This window comes from Rhamphochromis longiceps, linkage group LG15 (genome assembly GCF_057381845.1).
Source record: "Rhamphochromis longiceps isolate RC_006_pf linkage group LG15, R_longiceps_female_GT1.1, whole genome shotgun sequence".
NCBI classification, from domain to species: domain Eukaryota; kingdom Metazoa; phylum Chordata; class Actinopteri; order Cichliformes; family Cichlidae; genus Rhamphochromis; species Rhamphochromis longiceps.
This window is the reverse complement of record NC_140571.1, coordinates 15,780,832-15,802,761: the sequence shown is the minus strand read 5'-3', so window position 1 is coordinate 15,802,761 and position 21,930 is coordinate 15,780,832. Positions and strand designations below refer to the sequence as shown.

General features: G+C 40.6%; 1 protein-coding gene across 1 annotated transcript in view; it reads right to left on the bottom strand.

The window, feature by feature from the left end:
* Positions 1 to 219: 219 nt before the first annotated feature.
* Positions 220 to 21,930, bottom strand: part of tmem121ab (transmembrane protein 121Ab) — a 56,591-nt gene continuing 34,880 nt past the window's right edge. Inside the window, exon 2 of the mRNA XM_085382225.1 lies at positions 220 to 3,015. Within this exon, the coding sequence (XP_085238351.1) occupies positions 1,243 to 2,187 (945 nt within the window). The 5' untranslated portion in view covers positions 2,188 to 3,015 and the 3' untranslated portion in view covers positions 220 to 1,242. The remainder of the gene's footprint in view (positions 3,016 to 21,930) is intronic.

Below are 21,930 nucleotides of genomic sequence, written 5' to 3'. Positions count from 1 at the left end.
GTTTTGTGAAAAATATGTTGATGTTAGGAAGCTGTTGCTCTCAAAATATAACACAAGCACCAAATAATCTTTAACTGAATAAAAAAACCCTATATTTATTTAATTATACTCAGCACCGAATAAAGAAACCACCATCTTGTTATTATTAATTTCTACTTTTATTAAAACATCATTGACCTCCAACATGTAAAGAATGTACATAATAATAATAATAATAATAATAATAATAATAATAATAATGAACTGAATAACATCTGAAATGTCTTTTTTCTGTGTTATTTTATTTCTTTATGTTTGTCAATTCTCTTGTGAGGCATACTTGGGATTCTCAAGGCTTGAGATAGTTTTAAAGGAATGTACAGTACAGGAAACAAGGAGTATCTTTCCCCCATCATCTTATTTCGCTTCTGACATCTACATGTTTTTGTTTCATTTGCAGTTCGTCACAGCCATCAAACACTTTCATCTGCTCCAAAACAGCTTGAAATAGGCTAAACCTCCCATGGTCAACACGCAAGCCCTTCAGACATACACACTCTCGCGTGCACGCATGCACACAAACACATATCGTTTCACTTTAACGCACTCTGGGATGCCTGCAGTGGATGGTATAGTGATTTGCACCGGTGCTTTTGGTCTGTAGCATTTCCCACAGAGAACCTTCCTCAGCAGACCCAAACATAGAAGCCATCAACCTTGCTCTAGCACAGATAGCCAGAACAGATCGCCTCTCATGAATGACCCTTGTCACTCTCTGCTCCTCTTTTCCATCAGTGCTTCACGCTGAGTGGTATGTCCTTTGGTGCTGGAATTCAAAGGAAATGCCACAGATGCACTGTCATAAAAGTGACCTTTAAAAAAAAAAAAGCAAGATACTCACTGAAGGGGAACCAGCTGTCCATTTTACACGACTTAATGTCACTGGTCAGAGCCTTGTGGAGATTGTCTCTAAATAAAGTTTGAACTTTTAAAACATTTGAGACAATTAAAAACACAACAGCACGATAAAAACTTTTGTTTTGACTTGAAAAGTCTGCTCGCTGCACTCAGTCAAGTGTAGGTTTACAGTATATTCTGACAGGCAGGTGATGCTAGAAATCTCTTTTATGGTTTCACAGCAGTTCGTGTGGGCTTGACAAGAGCAGAATATCATCCTGTCATGCAGCTGATTTCTCTATTCTCTGTCCTCCACTCCTAGAGCTTTCACTTATTTTGTACTGTTGCTGAGTCTAGCGCTGGCGGTCATGTGTCGATGACATCCTGCGCCGGTGAGGGTTCGTGTGGCAAACTGGTGGCGTTGGGCAGTGGCTGTGTGTGGCTGACTGAGTTCTGCTGCAGCTCTAGTGCCATTGCATTCTGTGGGTGGGGGAACTCTTTCACCTGTCTGCGATACTCCAGGAAGGTGGAGGCCTTGGTCGCGATGGCCACCACGTTCTTCCCGACGAAGATTGTGGAGACCCGACTGTCCTGAAACAACACCATGTTTACACCACGTATTAGGATAGTGACCACGTTAATGGTGACCAGGCTTAGGACTGGGTACAGCATCATTTTCTGGGGTGACATGTGCTCCCCTTGCATGCTGATTTCACTGAGCGACACACAGGGCAGAATAAGCAGCAGGATGTAGCAGTAGAAGAACATCAGGCCCTCAGCCCAGATGGGCAGGCCTGTCCGCTGGGGCTCCCACAGGTTAGCTTGGATATCTAGCAGGTCCAGAAGATCCAGAGCCACCCAGAAGAGACGACTCCTCATGTCCTCCTTCTTTCGGAAAGTTCTCACATATTCCATGCTATCCAGAGCCACTAAAACTAAGTATAACCCAGGCACACACACGGATAATAGTAACGTCAATGCTTTCCGTGCTACTGTCTCCAGACTTTTCCTGTCAGCCTTGCAATTCTGGAAGACAAAGTAGAGTTTGATCTCCAGCACAAAGATGTACAGAAACCACAGGATCATGGCGTATCCTCGTCGGGCGGTGCGCACCTCAGCACCGACCCAAACTGCCACATATCGTAGTACTATGAGAAAGCACACATCCCCGACTAGCACTATTATGCACACACCGATTTTCCTGGGACCCTGGTTCTGCTCCACCAGGTAGGCATCCATGAAGGCCATGCTGGTCATGATGACGATGGTGGTCAGGCAAACGTGGCGTTTGTCTGGGGGTGGCAACACCATGGCGAGGGCACCTCTTGGCTCTCACTGTCAGGCCACAGCTTGTGAAAATAAAAATAAAGTAATCTGGACACTCCAAACCTTTAAGGCTGGAGGGGGAAAAATGGTATTTAAGGTGCTCTGACAGATGTTGTGTGCACAGGAGCAGATGTCCTGCTACAGTTTATTTCATAATAAAATAAGTCACTGCACTAATAGTCCATAGAGGACGATGATTATTGCAGCGTAGAAGCAGAGCTCTGTGTGGGGTACGACGCTAACTGCTGATTGCTCTCAGACCACGCGAAAACAGGGACATCTCCTCGTTACTCAACGCACTTCCATTGATCCAACTCTGCCCCTGAGCAGTAGCTACACCAAGGGCTCCACAGCTGACACACCATAACTGATCGTAATCCACACGCCGTCAAATGGAGCCGACTCTGAGAGCAGGCTTTGTCTAATGGACATGTGACTGGATGGCGGGGCACGGTGCCGCAGTGTAGGAATGTTTATGGGGGTGTTTATTTTTGTATGCAGTGGATATATGCACGCTTGTGGTGCAGCTTGGCATGTGCAAGGAATCCCTTTTTGAATGCTCCTGTGGACGGTGGTGCAGTGTGTGTGGCTCCTTGCGGTCCTGCAGTGTGCGTGAAGGGAAGTGGAGGAGAGAGAGGAGAGGAGTCTGCAGTGGCCAGAGGCCCCCAGCCGCCATAAATCACGGAGACAGCAGGTCAACGGCCCGTGAGGTCTTGCGTCTGACGCCGGCTTCCCCGGGGGGAGGCTCTTACACCGGGCTGAAGATCCATCCTACCCCCTCCTCTTCTTGCCACGTGCCGGCCTCTCCAAAGCCTAAAGGAGGAAGAAATAAAGAGGGGGTGGGGGGGTAGAGGAGAAGGAGAAAGAAACCTGTCAGCACTACTGGGCCATATAACACAGTTTCATTGCCAACGGCCTTCCACATATGAGGAGCCAAGTAATGTGTCAGCTTGGCTCAAATATAGCCCGTTTCACTATTGATGGGACAGAGCATATTGCACATGTAAAACTGCTTCAGGATGTTATTTCCTCTCTATTGTCTGTGATATCTCACATGACATCTGGTTGCACGACTTAATATGCTTCCGTGGAAATGTTAATATATTCAGCATATTTGGGGCCATAATACCCTGTAGTTTAATTCTGGAGCTAAATTAATAGAGGATTTATTACAGAAACTTGTAGAAGCCAATTTTAAAGTCACACACAGTAGCTAACTGCTCTACGCCTCTTTCTTTCATTTTTCCCCCCCATTCATTTATTTCTTTTTTTTTAAACATTGCTTGGCACTGCATTTTCTTCCTAGGCAAGGGTAAATGGGATAAACGACGGCAAAGAGTTCATTTCCTGCACATATACTGAGTCAGTTCGGTGCAGTTTCAAGGAAACGAGGAAAGTGCGATTGCAGCATGTATGCAGCAGGATTTTTTTAGCGGCTATGGTGACTTTTGTTTCAGTGACTGCAGAACACATTTCAGCTATCATTCATGCGTTCTCTGTGTAAAAAAAGTGCATCATGAATGATATTGATAATAATAACCCTGTCCATGTTTCATTTTACCTTCAGTTTAAGCTCCAGTTACAATTACTCTTCACACTCTGTTTTTTTTGCTGAATGATGTTTCAAGGTGTTTCTGTTTTGACCTGTTTAATATTTGAGCTGATGTGTGTGTCGGAGCGTGTGACAGGTTCGGTTTGGGGAGGCTGTGTGTTCATCTGTGAAAAATAAAAAAAATTAATAAAAAAATTAATAAATAAATAAAAAAAAAAAAAAACAGATGCCAAGCACTTAACTAGCCAGCAGGAGCTTAACTTCTGCACTGACCTCATCCATAAATAACTCAACAAGTCTAAATATTAGCGTGGAGAAAAGAGAAAAAAAGGAAAAATCGAGGTTTGAGAAAAGAAAGTGAAATGTGCTAATTGAGCAGAAACGTCTCAATCAGTTTGAGTTTGTCGAGTTTCACATTGAGCGGGAACTAGTGTTTATCTGTCGCTCTGTTCTGTTCATTTCTGCCTACTCCTGTCACCGGATCCTTCAGGCAGAACGCACATAAATCACATTAGTGTTTCTGTCAGCCCAAGCATGCTTCAAATCAAGACGACTGCAACATTCAATATGTGCTGCTCGTACAAACAAAAGTTGTTTGGCTAACGCAAGTCTAACTCAAAATTTCTGCAGTGTGGAAAATATCCTGTTATTGTCAGGAAAACAGAAAACACAACTGGTGTGATTTTACTTTGCATCATTAAATTTTCAACAAATGTCAATATAATAAAAAAATAACATAGAAATGAAAAAGATTGTACCAGCCGATATTGATTGTTTTTCTTTTCTGTTGTTATAAAGAAGTAATACGTGAACTGATGAATTCTCATGTTCTCAGTCATTAGGTCTTCAGTTATATACTTTACTATGTTATTGATGAGTAGGTTTTGTCTGGTTTGTTTAGTATTCTCCCAAATCTGGACACCTAAAAGTTGTTGGGTCATATATATTCTTTGGTACTACACACTTCAAGCCTTCAGTACCATCTTAATTCTTCTGACATTCATTCAATAAAGTGCCAGAACAATTCCTCGCAGATTTTGCTCCATATTGACATGATAGTATCACACAAATGCTGCTCATTTGTAAGCTGCATATGATGTGAATTTCCCATCCCACCAAATCCCTAAGGTATGCCTTTGGATTGAGATTTGGTGAATGCGGAGGCAGGAAAATTGCATTACAACAGCAGCCAGTCTGGCACCAACAACCATGCCACGTTTGAAGTCACATAAATCATCTAATGCTCTGAACTTTAGCAACTCATCTAAAGCATTACTACATCCTTAAAGTACTGAGCTGACTGATTAGATGTAAATGGTAAGTAGGACTTTCCTACTCTACTTAAGCACTCAAAGTGCTTCCATACATGTCTCATTCACACACACTCATACAGCCACTTTTTCTCCAAGTGCTTTCTATCTACAATAGTCACACTCTGATGAACAAATCAGGAGGAACTTGGGGTTCAGCATCTTGGCCAAGGATACTTGGGCATGTAGACTGGAGAAGCCAGAGGACTGACCCACAAACCTTGCAATTAGTAGATGACTCGCTCTCCCACAGCCACCTGATTATTGGGTTTATGAGCAGTTTAAGAGGTGGTAGTGGGTTGTTCAACTGCTCGTTAACACAAATAGCAACTTGAGTGTATAATGCATTAGTAAATCATTATGAAAATGTCATGGTCCCTGAGTTATTGACCAAGTGTTTTGAGTTTGAGTTTTTTCTAGGTCTTTCTCATTTTTAATTATCGTTGTATTATAGTTCTGTGCACATGTTCTATCATAGGTCTTTACGGTTTATGTTTGAGTCCCGTGACCTTCTGTCTATGATGTACTCTCCTAGTGCCTCAGAGTTTTGTTATTTATATTTCTAGTTGATGGTTTCATATTTGATTATGTTAATTTCTTTTCGTGCCCTAGTTTTGTCTCTGTGTCGTGTCCTCAGCGTCTCCTGTGAAAAGTCTCCCTGTTCGTTTATGTCTCTGTCTCTTGTTGAAATCTCCCAATTCTTTGAATCTTTGGGCTGAAGGAGGGACAATACTCGGTGTATCAATGCTCAATCAACAATCATTTATTTCCATACAATTCAACAGTCAGAGCATTACAACGTCCGGACGGGAGAGATGCTACCAGAGGGTCAGGCACATGTCTCAAAATGGTGACGGGTTGCTCAGCTTTTTATAGTCTCTAGTGGCCCCCAGCTAGTCGTAAAAGCCAAAACATCACATTTTTTCTCTGTTACAGCGCCTAAGTTATGACCTCGGCAGTTGTTTCTCTGCTTTCTGTAAGGTGGGGGTGTGGAATGTGGTCTATCTATCTCCCCTGTCTTTAGACACAGAGTCTCCTGCTTACAACCTTCTCTTCATGATTCAACAATTAAGCATGTCAAGAAAACAGTGTAACACATTCCCAGCAGATCAAGGATACAGAGTGATGCACATTTATCTAATGAACTAATATGTGAATATGTTCTGTTAACTCAAAAGTATAATGAGAACTACACTACATACAGCTCACACACTCTATATTAAAGGGTATAATGTGATCTACAGCAGTATTCTAATTCAACTACTTTGATTACATATATAAGGTAACATATAATAACAGAATAATATCACAATACCCTCTTTTGATCTCTCATTAAAGAGATCACTAATAACAAGCGCTTCAACGTTGCAAGGTCCAGGTCTTCTTGATCCTGAGGCCCTCTGTCCCCCTTTAACGGGTGGACCATATGTGGGATGACCTCTGTGTTCACGCAGTTCAGATGCAAGCAAAGTTAGATTTACAACCATAACAGCAGTTACAGATGACTCTCCCATCACTCCCCAATTCTCCCACAGCTTTATTTTGGTGCTCCAGTTTTCCACTCCCATTTTAATGCCACCTTATACCTTTCAAATGTACTTAGACTAGAACCTCTGTCTAAGGAGCTTTTAACCTTTATTTTTATTGCTGCAGCTACCAGTGTCTTCCAGTTGGGTGATTCTCAGCTTCTTTCTTCGACCTCCGGGGTTAGACCACCCTTTAGTCATTGCACAGTTCTGGGGATTATTCTGCCCCGATTTCAAACAAGGATCTGTGTGTTTTGGGTTCAACAGTTCAATATAATAACAGAATAATATCACACTCTCCAGTCATGCCCCTGTTTAGTTCTGTCAAATTCTTATGTCTTAGTCTCAGTGTTTGTTTTCCCATTTCCCTAATTACCTAGTATGTATATATTCTCTAAGTCTTCCTTTCCTCTTTGTTATGTTGTCCCTCCTGGTTGTGTCCTCACTTGCAGTATGTGGTCCTTGTTGAGCTGAAGGTTTGATTTTCTTTGTTTTGGTAATGTTATTCTGAGTCCTGCATTTGGGTACTGCCTTTGCCCTTCACACAGCCTACATGATATAAAATAGTTAGTAAAAGCAGTGCTTTCAACAGCCACTCTTAAACTGTCTTTTTTTTAAATAAAAGTTTGCCTTTGAAAGTAGAACCAAAATTGGAAAAACACTAAAACAAGAAATACTCCAACCTCAAATATGTCAACTGTGTTTCTAACAAAAATGGAAAGTCAAAGCCTAAATTTCCTGCCCAAGCCACTTTCTGACCACTTTAGCAAAACAATGGCAAGCCTTTTAGTGATATTGATTACCTTCTTTGCAAAAAGCCAATCGAGACATGCATTAAAAGTGATCCACCACTGTGGACTTTACTATTGTAATTTAGAAACTGGGACTTTACTCCTAGTTTGACTAACTGTGCTCTTGATATGAGAGATTTAAGTATGACATAAATAAACATGAGCTTGTTTTCACACCCGCTGTGTGAAATCACTAAAGCAAAAATGGGCTTTTGAGCTTTTTGAATGAGATCCAAAGATTGCAGAGAGGTTGTTTTTCATCAGAAAATACCCCCCTTAGAAAACATGAACTGCACCGTGTACACCCTAAAAGCACATACAGAAAAATACAGCTTTAATGGCACCCCTGCAAGAATTTAAAAGGGTGCACTGGGTTATACCCCCATTTCGTTGAAGAATACAAAAACAACATGTTATCTAATAACATGTCAAATCAAGGACTGCCAGTGGAAGCCCAGTTTGAGTGCACGGTACCAGAGTGCGCCTCATTTGTAATCCAAGCATGGATTTGAATGTTTAAAACCCATTATGTAGAACAGGGCCTAAGTAAGAGATTAAATTCATAAGATGGTGATTAATTGACTGATTAGCAGAATGCTGTGGATCATTAACATGCTATAAGGAAGACTGCTTCCACATATACCGTACATCGAATCATCATTTAAATGCCATTAATTATCAAAAAAGACTTTGAGATTGTTTCGCTAATGAACGGATTACGGCCGGAGTGATAATATGAGAGTGCCAAATTGGATGGTTTGAACCTTGGAGGAATTATGACTTGAGCTGCGAAACATGGATCCCAAGATGTCATCGCTGTGATTCGTTGCTGCTGGTGCGCCCTACGAAGCAGGAAGCTGATGAACTTTGACAATATTAGATTATTATTAATCCCATCTGCCACAGACTGTGAAAAAATCTCTTTGTCTGCGTGAAGTGATGACAGAGGCGCACTGCTCTGCTTAGCATATTCCGTTCAGAATTATAATGTATTTCTCAAGGCTGAAGATTAGTTAACGCTGAATTAGAAAAAAAAGAAAAGAAATGTCCACTGATATGAGATTTGACAGCTGCGATTTCACATCTCTGCATGACTTTTTCCTCCCCTCCCTTTGGCGCAGGGAGCCTCTATTTATAGGAGTCTGTATGTTTCAGCTCTACTCAGAGGCTTCAATTATACTGCGTATTAATTATGGTTTACTATAAATAGGCACCACGGGGGGCTGTGAACTGGCAGGACAACATTTCTTCACAGAGGGAGGCTATTATTGTGTCTGTGGTCCAGGCCATTATCTCTCTAAACAGCCAGAGCTTCCTTGTCAGGCAGTTATTTTAACAGTTAGCCTCTCTGACTGGCTGCAGACGTCCACACTGATCACAACAGGACCAGAGGTTGGGGCATCAAGTGACATGTTTGCTTTGCTGTTCTGTTTGTCCTAAAAATCAGTGGAGGAGGTCAGTTTAAGCCAAAGAACAGGGCAGTGCAGCTGCAAGAACAGCACTTTGGCACAGGATTCTTTCACTCTCTACCATGTGGAAAAAAACAAAACAGAAGAAAAAATCAATTCAAAACCCTATACTCGTTTTAAATGGTGTAGTGTGCAGGTGCTGCTTTTGAAAATGAGCCTGAAAACAGAACCTTTTCAAGCTCTGACTTCACTTAATTATCCATGTTCCTGCTGGATTGATGTTTGTCTTTTTTTTGACACAGATTCAGAGCTTGAGAAAAGTGAAGTCTTTCAAGCTCCGAGAAGCTTCTCTTTTAACACTGAGGTGTTCTGACACTTCATACACTCAGTAAAGGTTGTGGGCTTGCACTTGTTTACAGCAGCAAAAACATTTCATCCTGCGACAGTGGATGGCGTTCTCCCTTACCTGTAGGTTTCAAAGAACACTGAGCTGTTTATGCTTTTTGGAAACTGTATTGTTATGCATTAAACATATCGCATTACACTGCCAGTGTCGTTGTCTCTCCATGCTTCCTCCTGCCTCAAAACCTCAAGGATGATCAAATGTTTACGTCGATGTCAGCAACGTTGCAGTGGGACAGCGCAGGTCTCGAGAGTGGGCCGTTTTGTCCGATATTTATGTCAGGTTGTCTTCATTAGGACCAGAATGAGACCCATATGCTGTCTTGGCTGCAAGCCATCTCCATCATCTCAGCAGGTGTTCTGCGCTGTCCTTTGTGTTACAGTCAGCGCTTGGCTAGGTTGAGGAGAGATAGCAGATTGCTTTGAATTTTCTCAGTACACAGGGTACAGCTCAGCACAGCTCAGCTGAACAAATGCTTGTGCACACACACAGTAACTTAACACACATGCACTGTGTATGTGAGTGAGCACGTGCAAACGCACGAAAGCTCTCAGAAAACTCCATCTTTTCTTGCCTGAAAGGCTGCTGAAAGGATTGCAATCTCTAGGTCACACCTTTATCCCGTATTTCACAGCTTCACAATGTTCGGTAACCACACACTGATCGAATATATCCTGCGCTGATTATAACACAGAAAGGTATTAAATCCCCAGATCCCTGAATACATATTAAAACGTGTCTCACGTTCCCTACTGGGACCAATAACAAACCCAGCTGCATTCAAAGCTGACTGCTTGATTTCCCCATTTACGCTGAAGACTCCGTGTGACACAATGTTCTATAACCACCAGAGGCTTAAGCTCTTGTGCGATACATTATTTACAGTGTATTTCTATTATTCCTAATGAATTGCTGTGGTGGTGAATTCAAATTGTGAACACATTTATTTTGCTTTCTGTTGTCATTTTTGGCAGGTTTAGTCCTTTTCCATCTATTTTGTGCAATTCAAAGCAGAGACATCAGTTAGTCAAAACACAATACACTAGGTTTGTACGTTACTAGCTGCTCTTATATTGCTATTCTCTTGTTTTCTTGTTATCCCTGTATAATATGCTTGTGATTGCTTATAAGGTTGCACGGGGTTAGAATACTGAGAAGGATCTGAAACTAAGAAGAAGGCTGTGATTTGTAGCAGTAGCTAAGCTCATTTTATCACCCATTATGGTTGATTAAGGCTGATCCTTATTCTACTTTGCCATGTCACATTGTGTGTGTGTGATAAGCACTGAAGGTTCATTTCAGCCCATAACTGTAACTAACCCAATCTGTATTTGGGCTGTCTCTGCTTTTAAATAGCCGTGGGTGTTGATCAAACACTATTGAATCAAACATGCTGCACATGACAAAGGATAGATAGCTGCTGTGCAGGATAGGCTCCAATAATAGGCATTGTATAGGGTTAGATGTTGAAAGCAGCTCAAAAGTGTTTTTCCTCCAACTTGGCCCTTAGCAGCAGAGACAAGGGGCTTTTCAACATGACAGACATGTCTTTTTCTCCTCTGCCAACTCTCAAACGGCCATAATGTGCGCAGCGTCAATCAAAGTGTATTCTTTATTCACAAAGCTGGGGAGAGGATCAAAGGCACCATGCCACAGTGAATCATCATCAAAGTGAAGAGCAGCCCTCTGACATCCCACCCAGCATTTAGTCACTGACACAGGGGGCGAAGATGACTGGTTGCCTAATGTATACACGTGAGGCAAGACACAAGACACTTGAGGTACCGTCCAAAGAAGATGCAGTTTAAATGGTCATTACCGTCAAACATCTTAACCTGATATTCTTGTAATTCTTCTATAACCAGTTTAGACAGGGATCATATTAAATGTAAACACTGCATTACTGTGCTACTTTCAAAGTTCTGGCAGAAGTAAGAGCCAATCGTTGATTAATTCCCTCTGATTGGCGAATTCTGAGGTCTAGTCTTTTGTCATCCATGCATCCATGCATTTTCTAACGATTATCTATTTCAGTGTCGCAAGGCGCTGGAACCTAACCAGGGTGGAGAGGCAGGATACACTCTCGACAGGTCGCCAGTCTGTCTCAGGGCTAGCATATATAAACAGCCAACGATTCATCTCACGTTCACACCTACAGCCAATTTAGTATCACTTATTAACCTAATCCCATGCATGTTTTTGGAGTGTGGGAGGAAGCTGGAATGCCTGGAGAGAACCCATGCAGAACATGGAAACAGAAAAGCCCAAGACTGGACCATCTTGCTGTGAGGCAACGGTGTTATCCACTGATCGGCTATGCCGCCCATCTCTATCATTTTTCGTTTTAACAAAGATAAACAATAACTGATTTGTGTAACATCAATAAAACTTTTTCCTATTACGGATGCAGTATCATGATATTAAGGTAAACTGCAGTACTTGGAAATTTAGAAGGAATATTCGCCATTAAATTTTGGTTGATTTTTGGTTAGAAATCGACAAAAAAATTAATTAAAAAATAAGAATAATAATACCCAAAACATAATAAAAATGAAATTGGATCATTACAACAGGAAACTGAGCTAACAGACATCATTTATGGAAGAAGAAATTGTAGGTCTGGAAATTTTGTGCTGCTTACAGCATTTATTTTTACTCAGTGTGACTAATATTGGTGAAAATTTGATTTCAGTGCAATTTAAATGTGTCGAAGTAATTGGTGTTTCACAATATAGATGGCAAAAGTGCCAAATCAATAAAAGCTTGATGATAGTGTTTTTCTATTGTACTGTGGGTGCATATGTTATCATAGGCACCACACGGATTGGAGAGATTGGGGAGTAAGTGCAAGTACAGCGAGTGAGACGAGTCATACATCGAGATAATTTATCTCTAATCACTCAGGCAATAAGTAAAAACCTCAAACATATCAAAGTACCTCAGAGACACGGATCCAAATCTTCATGCGGAACTCAAGCTGAGTGAGATTCAGTTTTTGCCTTTGTATGAACATGATATCAAATTACAGTTTGAAAGTTAATAACAAATATCATTGTAACTTTATCCATCTGCTTTCTGCCACTTGCGAGGTCTTGAGGGTGCTGGGGCTGATCCCAGCTGTTACAGGGTGAAAGTTAGGGTACACAGGAGAGGTCACCAGTCTCATTCGCAGGGCTAACACAAAGTGACAAATAACCATTCGCACTCACATTCACACCTGCAGTGAATTTAGAATTTGCCATTTAAACTAACATGCATGTCTTTGGACTGTGGGAGCAGCACCTGGAGAGAGCCCACTCAGGCAGAAGGAGAACATGAAAACACCACACAACAGGGCCCCTAGGTGGTGAGTTGACAGGTTTGACTTCTGCACCTCCCTGCCACCTTGTATTGTTAGTAGCCTCTGTAATAGCAGTCAGACTATAAAATCATGCCAACATGTTTGTTAGTGTATTGCATATACAGTAGTAGATACAATCTAATTTAAGATGAAATGAAATGTTGGCAACATATAAAGCTTTAAGTTTTTAGACAAAGGAAAAAGTAAGCTGAGCAAAAGTATTCCACGGGAAAAAAATGTTCACTTCTTTCTCTCTGCTTCTTTTTCTTTTCTTTTTTTTAAAACTTTGTACTCTTATACCCCACCTCTCAATTAGCCTCAGTCTGTCAAACATGTGACACCCAAACCCTTGAAGTTTAAGGCCTTGAAATAGTGTGTGAAGTGTTAGAGGCTGCAGAATAGTTTTCCTTGTAAAATTCCGTAGTCATGTACTAATGAGTATATGGATATTTTAATATGTCAGGAACCTCAATGTGTGACTGATACTGTGCAAAGGCCATTATATTTATAGGAAAGCAGCACTGGACATTATGGCAGCATAAATATCCCACAGTGAAATGTGGGCTATTGCTGGACTGTGATCAAGGCAGCTGAGCTCTAACGTGAATAACTCTTCATTCTGAGAGTTTAATTGGCTTCATGTTGCAAGGCATAATATACTTTACTTTGAAATTTGTTAATCATTACTTGGTTCATCTCAAACGAGGGTGGGTAACCATGGTAACCTGTCTTCAACTGGCAGCTGACAGGAAGTGGAATAGAGTGTAATGAAGAAGTGCATCCAATTAAGCATATTGTGCTTAATACAGAGCAGTGCATAGAATGAAATTACGTAGTTAGTTTAGTCTATAGTCTTTTCCTGTTTGCAGAACAGAAACAAGTACGCTTTATACCACGCGGGATACACCAAGCTGTCTGCCAAAGTAAATGTTAAATTTAATTAAACAAACACTAAAGTTGTGGGTCATAAAACTGAAAACTAAAAAAATGAAGAGAAAGAAACTAAAACGTCTCTGAAGTGCATAGTGAAAGTCAATGCAAGTGATCCCATTTCTTTTTTACATTTTTAATATAAAAACAGATTTAAGGTGAAAATGCAATGTTCTGCCAGTTTTGCATGGCATTTTTAAGCTTATACTTTGTCTGCAGGGAACGAGAACCCCATTTTCCATTATTTCCAAAGAACAAAATGAGAAAAATCCACTGGGTCTCAACATTACTGCTCTCTGTTCAAACTTGATCTTCCAAAAATAATATTGCTGGTTATACTGGTGATTTAGGACATTTGAATTGACCTGCAAAATATACCTTATACCCAAGTGTGCTTTCACCTCTAATGCTGCTGTCAGTTTTAATCAAAGAAACGCATCCTCATCCCTAAAGATATAGCCCCTCATTTTCTCTCAGTTTTCCAAAATTCCCAAATGGCAGTCAGTGAAGCAGCACCATCCTGCACACAAATCCCCCAGCTTTGGGCTTTGTGGAACTAAAGCCAAGCAATAACAATTAGTGATTCCTGAATAATTACGTTTTTTCTCAAGGCACACCTTCAAGCACTTTTCCTTCCTCTCACGCTGATAATTGGATTGTCCCTTTAAGCAATAGTGTGACTCCCTTTTAATTTTTTAAATTGAGGGCCACAAAAGGGCATAAAGTACCGCAGTGATTATCATTACCCCACTTCTTCACACACACACACACACACACACACACACACACACACACACACACACACACACACACACACACACACACACACACACACACACACACACACACACAGACTCAGACAAACATCTGTGGCATGGCACTGAAGCTGTACCATGGTAACACGCTATTACGCACTCCTCTAGCTTTTAATTCTCTGATGTCTCTGAGTCTAACAAGCATATTGATTTACCCATGTGATCCAAACTCTCATATTTATTTCAGTAACGATCATTTGGGTGTGTGATCAACCAGGGAAAGAAGTGATTTTCATCCAGCAGTTTTACAGGGAGATCCATTTAATCTTTGTGTCAATAACCCAACCCCCTTTCGCTCCCATCTCCCTTTTTCAGCGTACTCTTTTGCCATGCTTTGCAATTCCTCCCCGTGTGTTCAGTGTTGCAATTTCTAATCTGGCCACCCTAAGGGAGATGGCTTCATTCCAGTCATGCTTCATTCCAGAACAAGCACTGTTCTGTTTGCTTTTATCCCACTTATGGAGAAAATGACATCTCAAAGACATCAAACCCTCACAGGTCCTATATTACGTTACTGGCTAAAATGTAGGAAGTGACAATCCTGATAGTTCTCTCCGGTGTAACCAGTAAAGCTTACTTTGTTGTCCATCTCAATTAAACACCCACTCAACCTGCTGTTGCTACTACTTTGCATAAAACAGATATGCGTTGGTAGGTAAAAGGGCAAGGCCAGTCACCTTCATGCGCTGTCCTCAGGGGGAAGAGCAACTAGAGAGCAAGGAGAGGGAGAATGAGACAAGGGAGCAAGGGTTGCTGTTCCATGGGATCGACTAAAAAGCAAAAAGAGATGTGATACAGGGAGGATTTGAAGTGTTGCTAATGAGCAAGGAGTTAAATCGGATATCCTTTGCAGAAGAATCTGATTTAAATATTAGCAGCTAGGGATTCATGATTAGAGGGGGGAGGAAAAAAACAGGAAAAATTGTCCCTTTCAACAAGTCATTTAATCTTAACGTTCAGTCTTAAAAAATAATTTGCCATGAAGTAAGTGGAGAAAATCTATTGATGATGTGAGAAATGTCCCCAGTTTTAAGGATGATTGCTTTTTTAAATGGAATATAAAATCATTTACCTTAAGAGGAGTTTGGCAGAGAAAGAGGATCTTTGTTAGATTCTGTTCGTGTGCTTTCTATTATGACTGAAGCGGTATTTGACAAAATGTTGCAAAGCTTTGAATGAGTCTCATGGGTACGGTGTTTGCTGAAGGCTGCACCTGTTTTCTATGATAATGAAATGGAAAACAATATTTCACTCAGGATTAGACAATTGTTTGCCGTGCGACACACTGAGAGGTGTCGAATTTCTTGGCAGCTGCTTTATACCGAGGTGTGTTTGGGCATGACTTCAGTGCTCACAAGTGCCTATGCGTGGCGTGAGTGAAGGATTCACGCAATTTATATTTACTGACTATAACTTTAGAAAATCGGAAATACTTAATCTGTTTGCCGCGGCTGCTTTTGTCTGTTAAATGGCCTTATATTTTGCTCGTCTTCATTCCCCGTGGTTGTTGTTCACTAAGGTTTACTAGTGATTATTAGTTGTTTCATTGTGAAGAGATTGCTGCAGCTTTTGGCATGTTGTTATTACTCTACACAGCAGCGTGCAATTTTTAATGGGATAATACAACTGTGAAGCTGGAGCTTTTTAGCCTTCACATACACTGGACATAAGCAATTACGACAATGCTGGGAAAATTACTTGAGAATATATTCAGATGGTGAGTACTTATTGTACCCTAGTGACTGTACACGGCACTCCAAAATGCTATTCTCATAGCAGAAATGTCCATTTTACACATCCTCCAGCTGAGAACGGAAAGTAAGAGCACATAAAATGCAAAGACTGCAACTTTTGCAGTATCACACAGCATACTAAAAGCAAGTACTTATTTCCTGTGACTCAGATTACTAACAATCACACAAAGGCGTCTTCAAACCTCTTCCGAACCACTATAACAGCAGGCTACCTGGAAATATAAAAGAAGACTGTGGCTTTAAAGTGACAAGCTTAAAGTGTACAGGGATCTTGCTGATCAATAGTTCCAGCGCTCCAGAGATTCACCTCCAAATAGGCAAAAAAAAGCAGTAAATTAAAATAAACCAAAACATTTCATTTGTTATTTATCTAATTTATGCACTCTTGTTGCACTTCATCTGGATGCGAAAGCCTTTGCTGTCAATTACCCTTGTGATAGTTTCTCTCCTCTCTTTTGACTGTGTTTATGTCACAGTGTTTGTGTGTGTATGTGTGTGCTGGGGGATGGTGAAGAGTAGGAGAGGAGAGACGGCGTTGGCGAGAACTTGTATGCCTAAAAAAAAAAATGCAGTCAAAAATGCTGTGTTTTTAGTTTTGTTGTTGTTTGCAACTCAAGGCCACCGTATTAGCCTCCGTTAAGTGCTTTATAAGCTTCCTAACAAGTGTTAATACCTCTAAAACTGAAGATGGACAGATGCTGACCACAAACCTTTGAAAGTGCGATGGCAGGAAAGATAGTGCCGGCTACAGCCCTGGCGGCTCCCCTGCTGAGTTACAGCTGAACTCCCTGAGAAGCACAGGAGGACCAGCTTTGATCTACCTTCATTTCAAAGGCATGGGAGGAAGAGCTGTTATTATTAACATACTGCCCAGAGTTCAACTGTGTTATCTGTAATCTGTCCAGAAGCTCTGGGATTCACAGATATTTCAAGTCTGAATGAAATTCAGGTAACTCTGCAAGACATGCCCACAAGTAGTCGGCTAGCCAGCTTAGAAGACACAGGTGCGCAAAAGATACACGAGACATGAATACATTTCACCTATTTTGGTGAATCCATCTCAATATCCATTTCTCCAATAAAAACTTCTCATTTAATTCTTTATGAGACAAAAAACGAGCCATCTACCAACATTACTGGATGGCCGTATGAAGGTTAATCATGTTACACTAATATGTAACAACCATGCAGATCCACACAGGTGATTTTGAGTATGTTATATGATTCAGTGAGAACTTGAGGAAAAACTCCCTCACTTTAAGTGACTAATATAACTTGTAATGTTATGGTCATATAAAAACAAAAAAACAAAAAAAGAGCTTTCTGCCTAAAAACCTACTAAGAAGTGGTTATCATCAGTGATCTCTTCCAAAACCTAAAACTAAAACTACTCCTGACAAAAGCACAAGGTAAGTCTAAAAGTAATAAAATGTTCGGCCCATTCATCCACCTGCACAGACTTCCTCCGTCTTTGTACAACTACTTCTAATAAGTGAAGCTTACTTTAGTACTTTTTCTTCAGCTGTGGCGCCCCAACAGCCTGACTGGTCAGGTACAATCGTGTTTCTTTGATCAGTGTGATGTTGAAGAACAAACACTAGCACAGCAATGCCAGATAAACTTTTATGTTTTAAAAAAAATCACTCACTACAGGAAGGAACTTTCCTTTTTGCGAAATGAAATAGTTAGGGCTGGATCTGGTGACCCTGAATCCTCCCTAAGTTACGCTGAAATAGGTCTAAGCTGCTGGGGGATTCCCATGATGCATTGAGTGTTTAGTCTTCACTCACTATGTGTCTATACACCTCTCTGCGTTTAATCATTACTTATTATTAGTCTCTGGCTCTCTTCCACAGCATGTGTTTAGTCCCGTCTTCCTTCCCTCACCCCAACCGTTTGGCAAATGGCCATACCTCCCTGAGCCTGGTTCTGCTGGAGGTTTCTTTCCCTTCCTACGGTCGCCTACTTGCTCATAGAGGTCATATGGTTGTTGGGATTTTCTGTTTTCTTTGTATTATTGTAGGGTCTTTACCTTAAAATATAAAGGCATTGAGGCAACTGTTGCTGTGATTTGGCTCTATATAAAAAAAATAAATTAAAAATTAAATTGAAGTTATATTTGCTGTGTGTTACTTTAGTTGAATTTCCAGAATGTAGGTGTGCTATGGGCACACACTGTTTCACAATAAAACTTTGTCCAGCCTACAACTTTCTGCTAACATCTCCAGCTTCATTACATTACACCCTTTATTTACTGTTGCAAAAGTTACAATCATGGACCACAAGATATGATCAGTGATAATGCAAAATTATTTATATTTCAGTTTTCTCACATATAAAGACTATGAATGGTGAATAAAAAAGGTCTTAACTGCTGCACTCTCCAATGCCTCTAAGTGCGTACGTGTCCAGTAAGATTAATGCTTAATTTAACCATAAAAAACCAACCAACTGAGAGAATCTGTGCACACTGACTGCTTGCTTCCTTTGATGTGCTGCTGATCTGTCCAGGGGGCAAGCCTTCTGTATCCTAAAGTCAGCTGGGTTAGGCTCAGGTCTTTCTGCTACTCTAGTCAGAGAAGTGGTCAGAGCATGGATGGATGGACTATTTGCTAAACAGTGTAAACCAGGATGCAAACATTGACAAACACTGACTGCTTGAATTAAGGATCTTCTGACATCCACAGTGACTCAGTGTTTTACTCATCTAACACCAGCAGGGTCTGTTCACGCTGTTTGATGTCCAGACTGCAGGCAGAAATGGCACAAAGCGAATTTTTTTCTCCCTCTCTCATATGTGACTCAGATCTGTTTTTAGTGCAGTGGAGACAACACAAATCCCATGCAATCAGATTGTTCTTTTCCAGTTCTGATTTAGGCTGATTCCATATGCGATCCAAACACAGATCCTATGTCTTGCAATGTGATCTCAGTTTCAACAGCCACACTGAAAATCATGTGACTTTATGACCTGTCTGTCTAGCCCAGGGAGTTTCGTGCAGAGTGTCCAATCCTAAGCCAGATGCGCTTCTCTCTGTAAACATCGTCGCCATGCAAACTGCAACAACTGTCCTGTGCTTGGTAGCAATATGGCATGCAATCGTGAAAATCAATATAAACACAACATACTGACTTGTTCAAAGATATTTCTTCTGTGAAATAAAATTTAACGTGTAATGGGATGTAATTGCGGCTTCTGGCTTCCTCATAATGCTAACGCAATAGTCGGTAATCTGCTGCCGTAGCCATCTGCTATTTCCTCGTTTTCAAAGCTCTGCCAGTCTGTGTATAGACTCGATTGGTGCTCTCTATTTTTGCCATTGCAATCATTTCAGCAAAAGAAACTGCTGCTCAACATTTATTAGCACCGACTCCAACGTAACAGCTCAGATCAGTCCCCTTTGTTTGAAGTACAAATACTAACTCAACTCAGTGGCGTGGTAATCACACCGCCAATTAGAGTTTTGGAGAACAACCCATGTAAAATATGTTAGCAGATTTTTTTTTAAAAAGGCATAAAGGTACAGCAATTAATTTTCACTTGTTTTATATTTTTATACTTTGTTTTTACATTATAGCTTCTCATGGCAGTTTACTTTGAAAATTACTTGAATTAGAGGGAAAGAAGCTCCTCTAACCTGGTGTAAAAGTCATAAGGCTAACACCACAAACTTAAATATTTCTGTTAAAGAAGAGTTACAAAAAAGATACTGACTACCTATGAGTGTTCTGAGCAAGAAGACCTGGCTTTTTAATTTAAATTAGCTTTATTAACTTGTGAATCCCTATCCACAATCACAGCTAAATGTTTCATTACCGCCAGACATAGTGCTTTGTGATGGAAGGCCTTAGAGTCAATGAGAAACCATTAGTGCACAAGTATTCTATTATTTGCTTAGAAAATAATCATGTCAAATCTAAAATTTATTATAGTGGGTGCAATATTATGGAATTAATAAAACTGATTAATTGCACCATTAATACAATTTAAGGGAGCAATTAATTTAACAATTTGAGCTGGTGCACCACCACGTTTCTGCAGAAGCTTTGTCAAGCAACAGTGGCATCTATTTAAATAGCATATTCTGTTTCACTTAATGCAGGCATCTTTAAATTAATTATGGAGATCAGAAGAAAGGCATCAAAGAGTGACATCAGGTTGTCTCATGTACACGCAGAGCCCGGCAAACAGATGGGGCACACTAATAAACTTCTGGTATGTCACGCTTTTCAAACAATGCTCATAAACAATGCAGAGGCGCCATTAAGACGAGCGATTTCAATCTGAGGTATTAATTACGTGACAATTAAGCTGTGGAACGAAGAGAGAAACTTTCATAAAAAGCCTGAAAGTTATATCAGACTGCAAGTGATGACTTGTGGAGTTGTTTTAATTTGATGGCCTCGCTTTATCAAGACAGAAAATACAACCACCCGGCGGGCTAAGCTGGCCAAGGCCCAGCCACCTTAATCATTGTCAGCCTTCTGTCTTAGGACATCAGGATGCCAGTGAATGCTAAAGGGCTGTTTCCTGGCTCAACAACCAGCATCTGATAATAAGTCATAATACAATATAGAGTAATAAAAAACGTTATGTTGTTGTAGAAAAATACTCTGTGGTGAAATACTTTGGATTTTGTTGTAGTACATACAGAACAGTTCTGGTTCTTTTAGTTCTGTATCGGATTTTTGTAATATTAGTTTTTTTCTGATCTCAGATTTTTCATCTATTTTTTAGGTTTCTGTTTCCATGCCTCGCCTGTGATCCACGCTCCACGCTTAGCCAGTCTTATTTTCATGTTTGTGTATTTCGAGTCTCCGCGCTCGGTGCTCCCTTCCTGTCTCCCCAGTCACTCAGGTCCCTGTATCTGTTTCAACCTGGTCTCAGTGTCAAGCCCCTGTGTCTTAGTCTTAGTCTCCGTACTTCCTGTTTTATTTTGACAGTCTCTCGTCTGGTGTTCAGTGTGTTCAGTTTTGCTTCCAATGTTCTGTTAGTCTGTATTAGTTCCAGCTGTGTTCCCTCCCATCCTCGCGTTATCCTGTGTATTTAAGTCCTCTGTCTTCCTCTTTTTGTTGTGTTATCTCCTCATCCTATGTTTTCAGGAGTTATCTGTGAGTTCCTTAGTCTCTCTGTTCTAGTTTCCACCTCGTATTAGTTTTTGGATTTTTTTGTATCTTTGTTTTTTCACTCCATTGTCTTCGAGTCCTGCATTTGGGTCCGGCCTGATAGTTAGGGCTGGATCAGGTGAACCTGAAGACTCCCTTAGTTATGCTGCAATAGGTCTAGGCTACTGGGGGGTTGCCATGAAATGCTGAACATTTCTATGTGTTTTTACACCACTTTACATTCAGTCACTAGTTGTTATTACTCTATTCTCTCTTCACAGTTTGTCTTGTCCTGCCTTCCCTTCCCTCTCCCCCAACTGGTTATGACCAGATGGCTGCCCCTCCTTGAGCCTCCTGGTGGTGTCTTCCTGTTAAAAGGAAGTTTTTCCTTCCCACTGTCACCAAGTGCTTGTTGAAAGGGGATCATCCTATTGTTGGGGTTTTGAGATGAATGTTGAGGTGATTTGGTGCCAATAAAATCTAAATAAAATTAAACTCAATTGAATTATTTAAGTCGTCTACATATTTCTTAATTTTAAGATAAAATCACTGTATTTCATGATTTAACTGGATTTATAAAGCTGCTTTACTTTAATAAGAAATGTTTGAACTGCACTGTGTGAACAACAACACTGATCAGTTGTTTCAGGTTTACATTTATTATCATGGCCATTTTCATTTTTTGTACTAAGGTACACGCTGTATTTTTACATAGGTAGCATTGACGTTTTTGAATTCACCAAACAATCCCATTCTTGAACCGCTGAGCAGCAAGACAAAAGAATTACACAA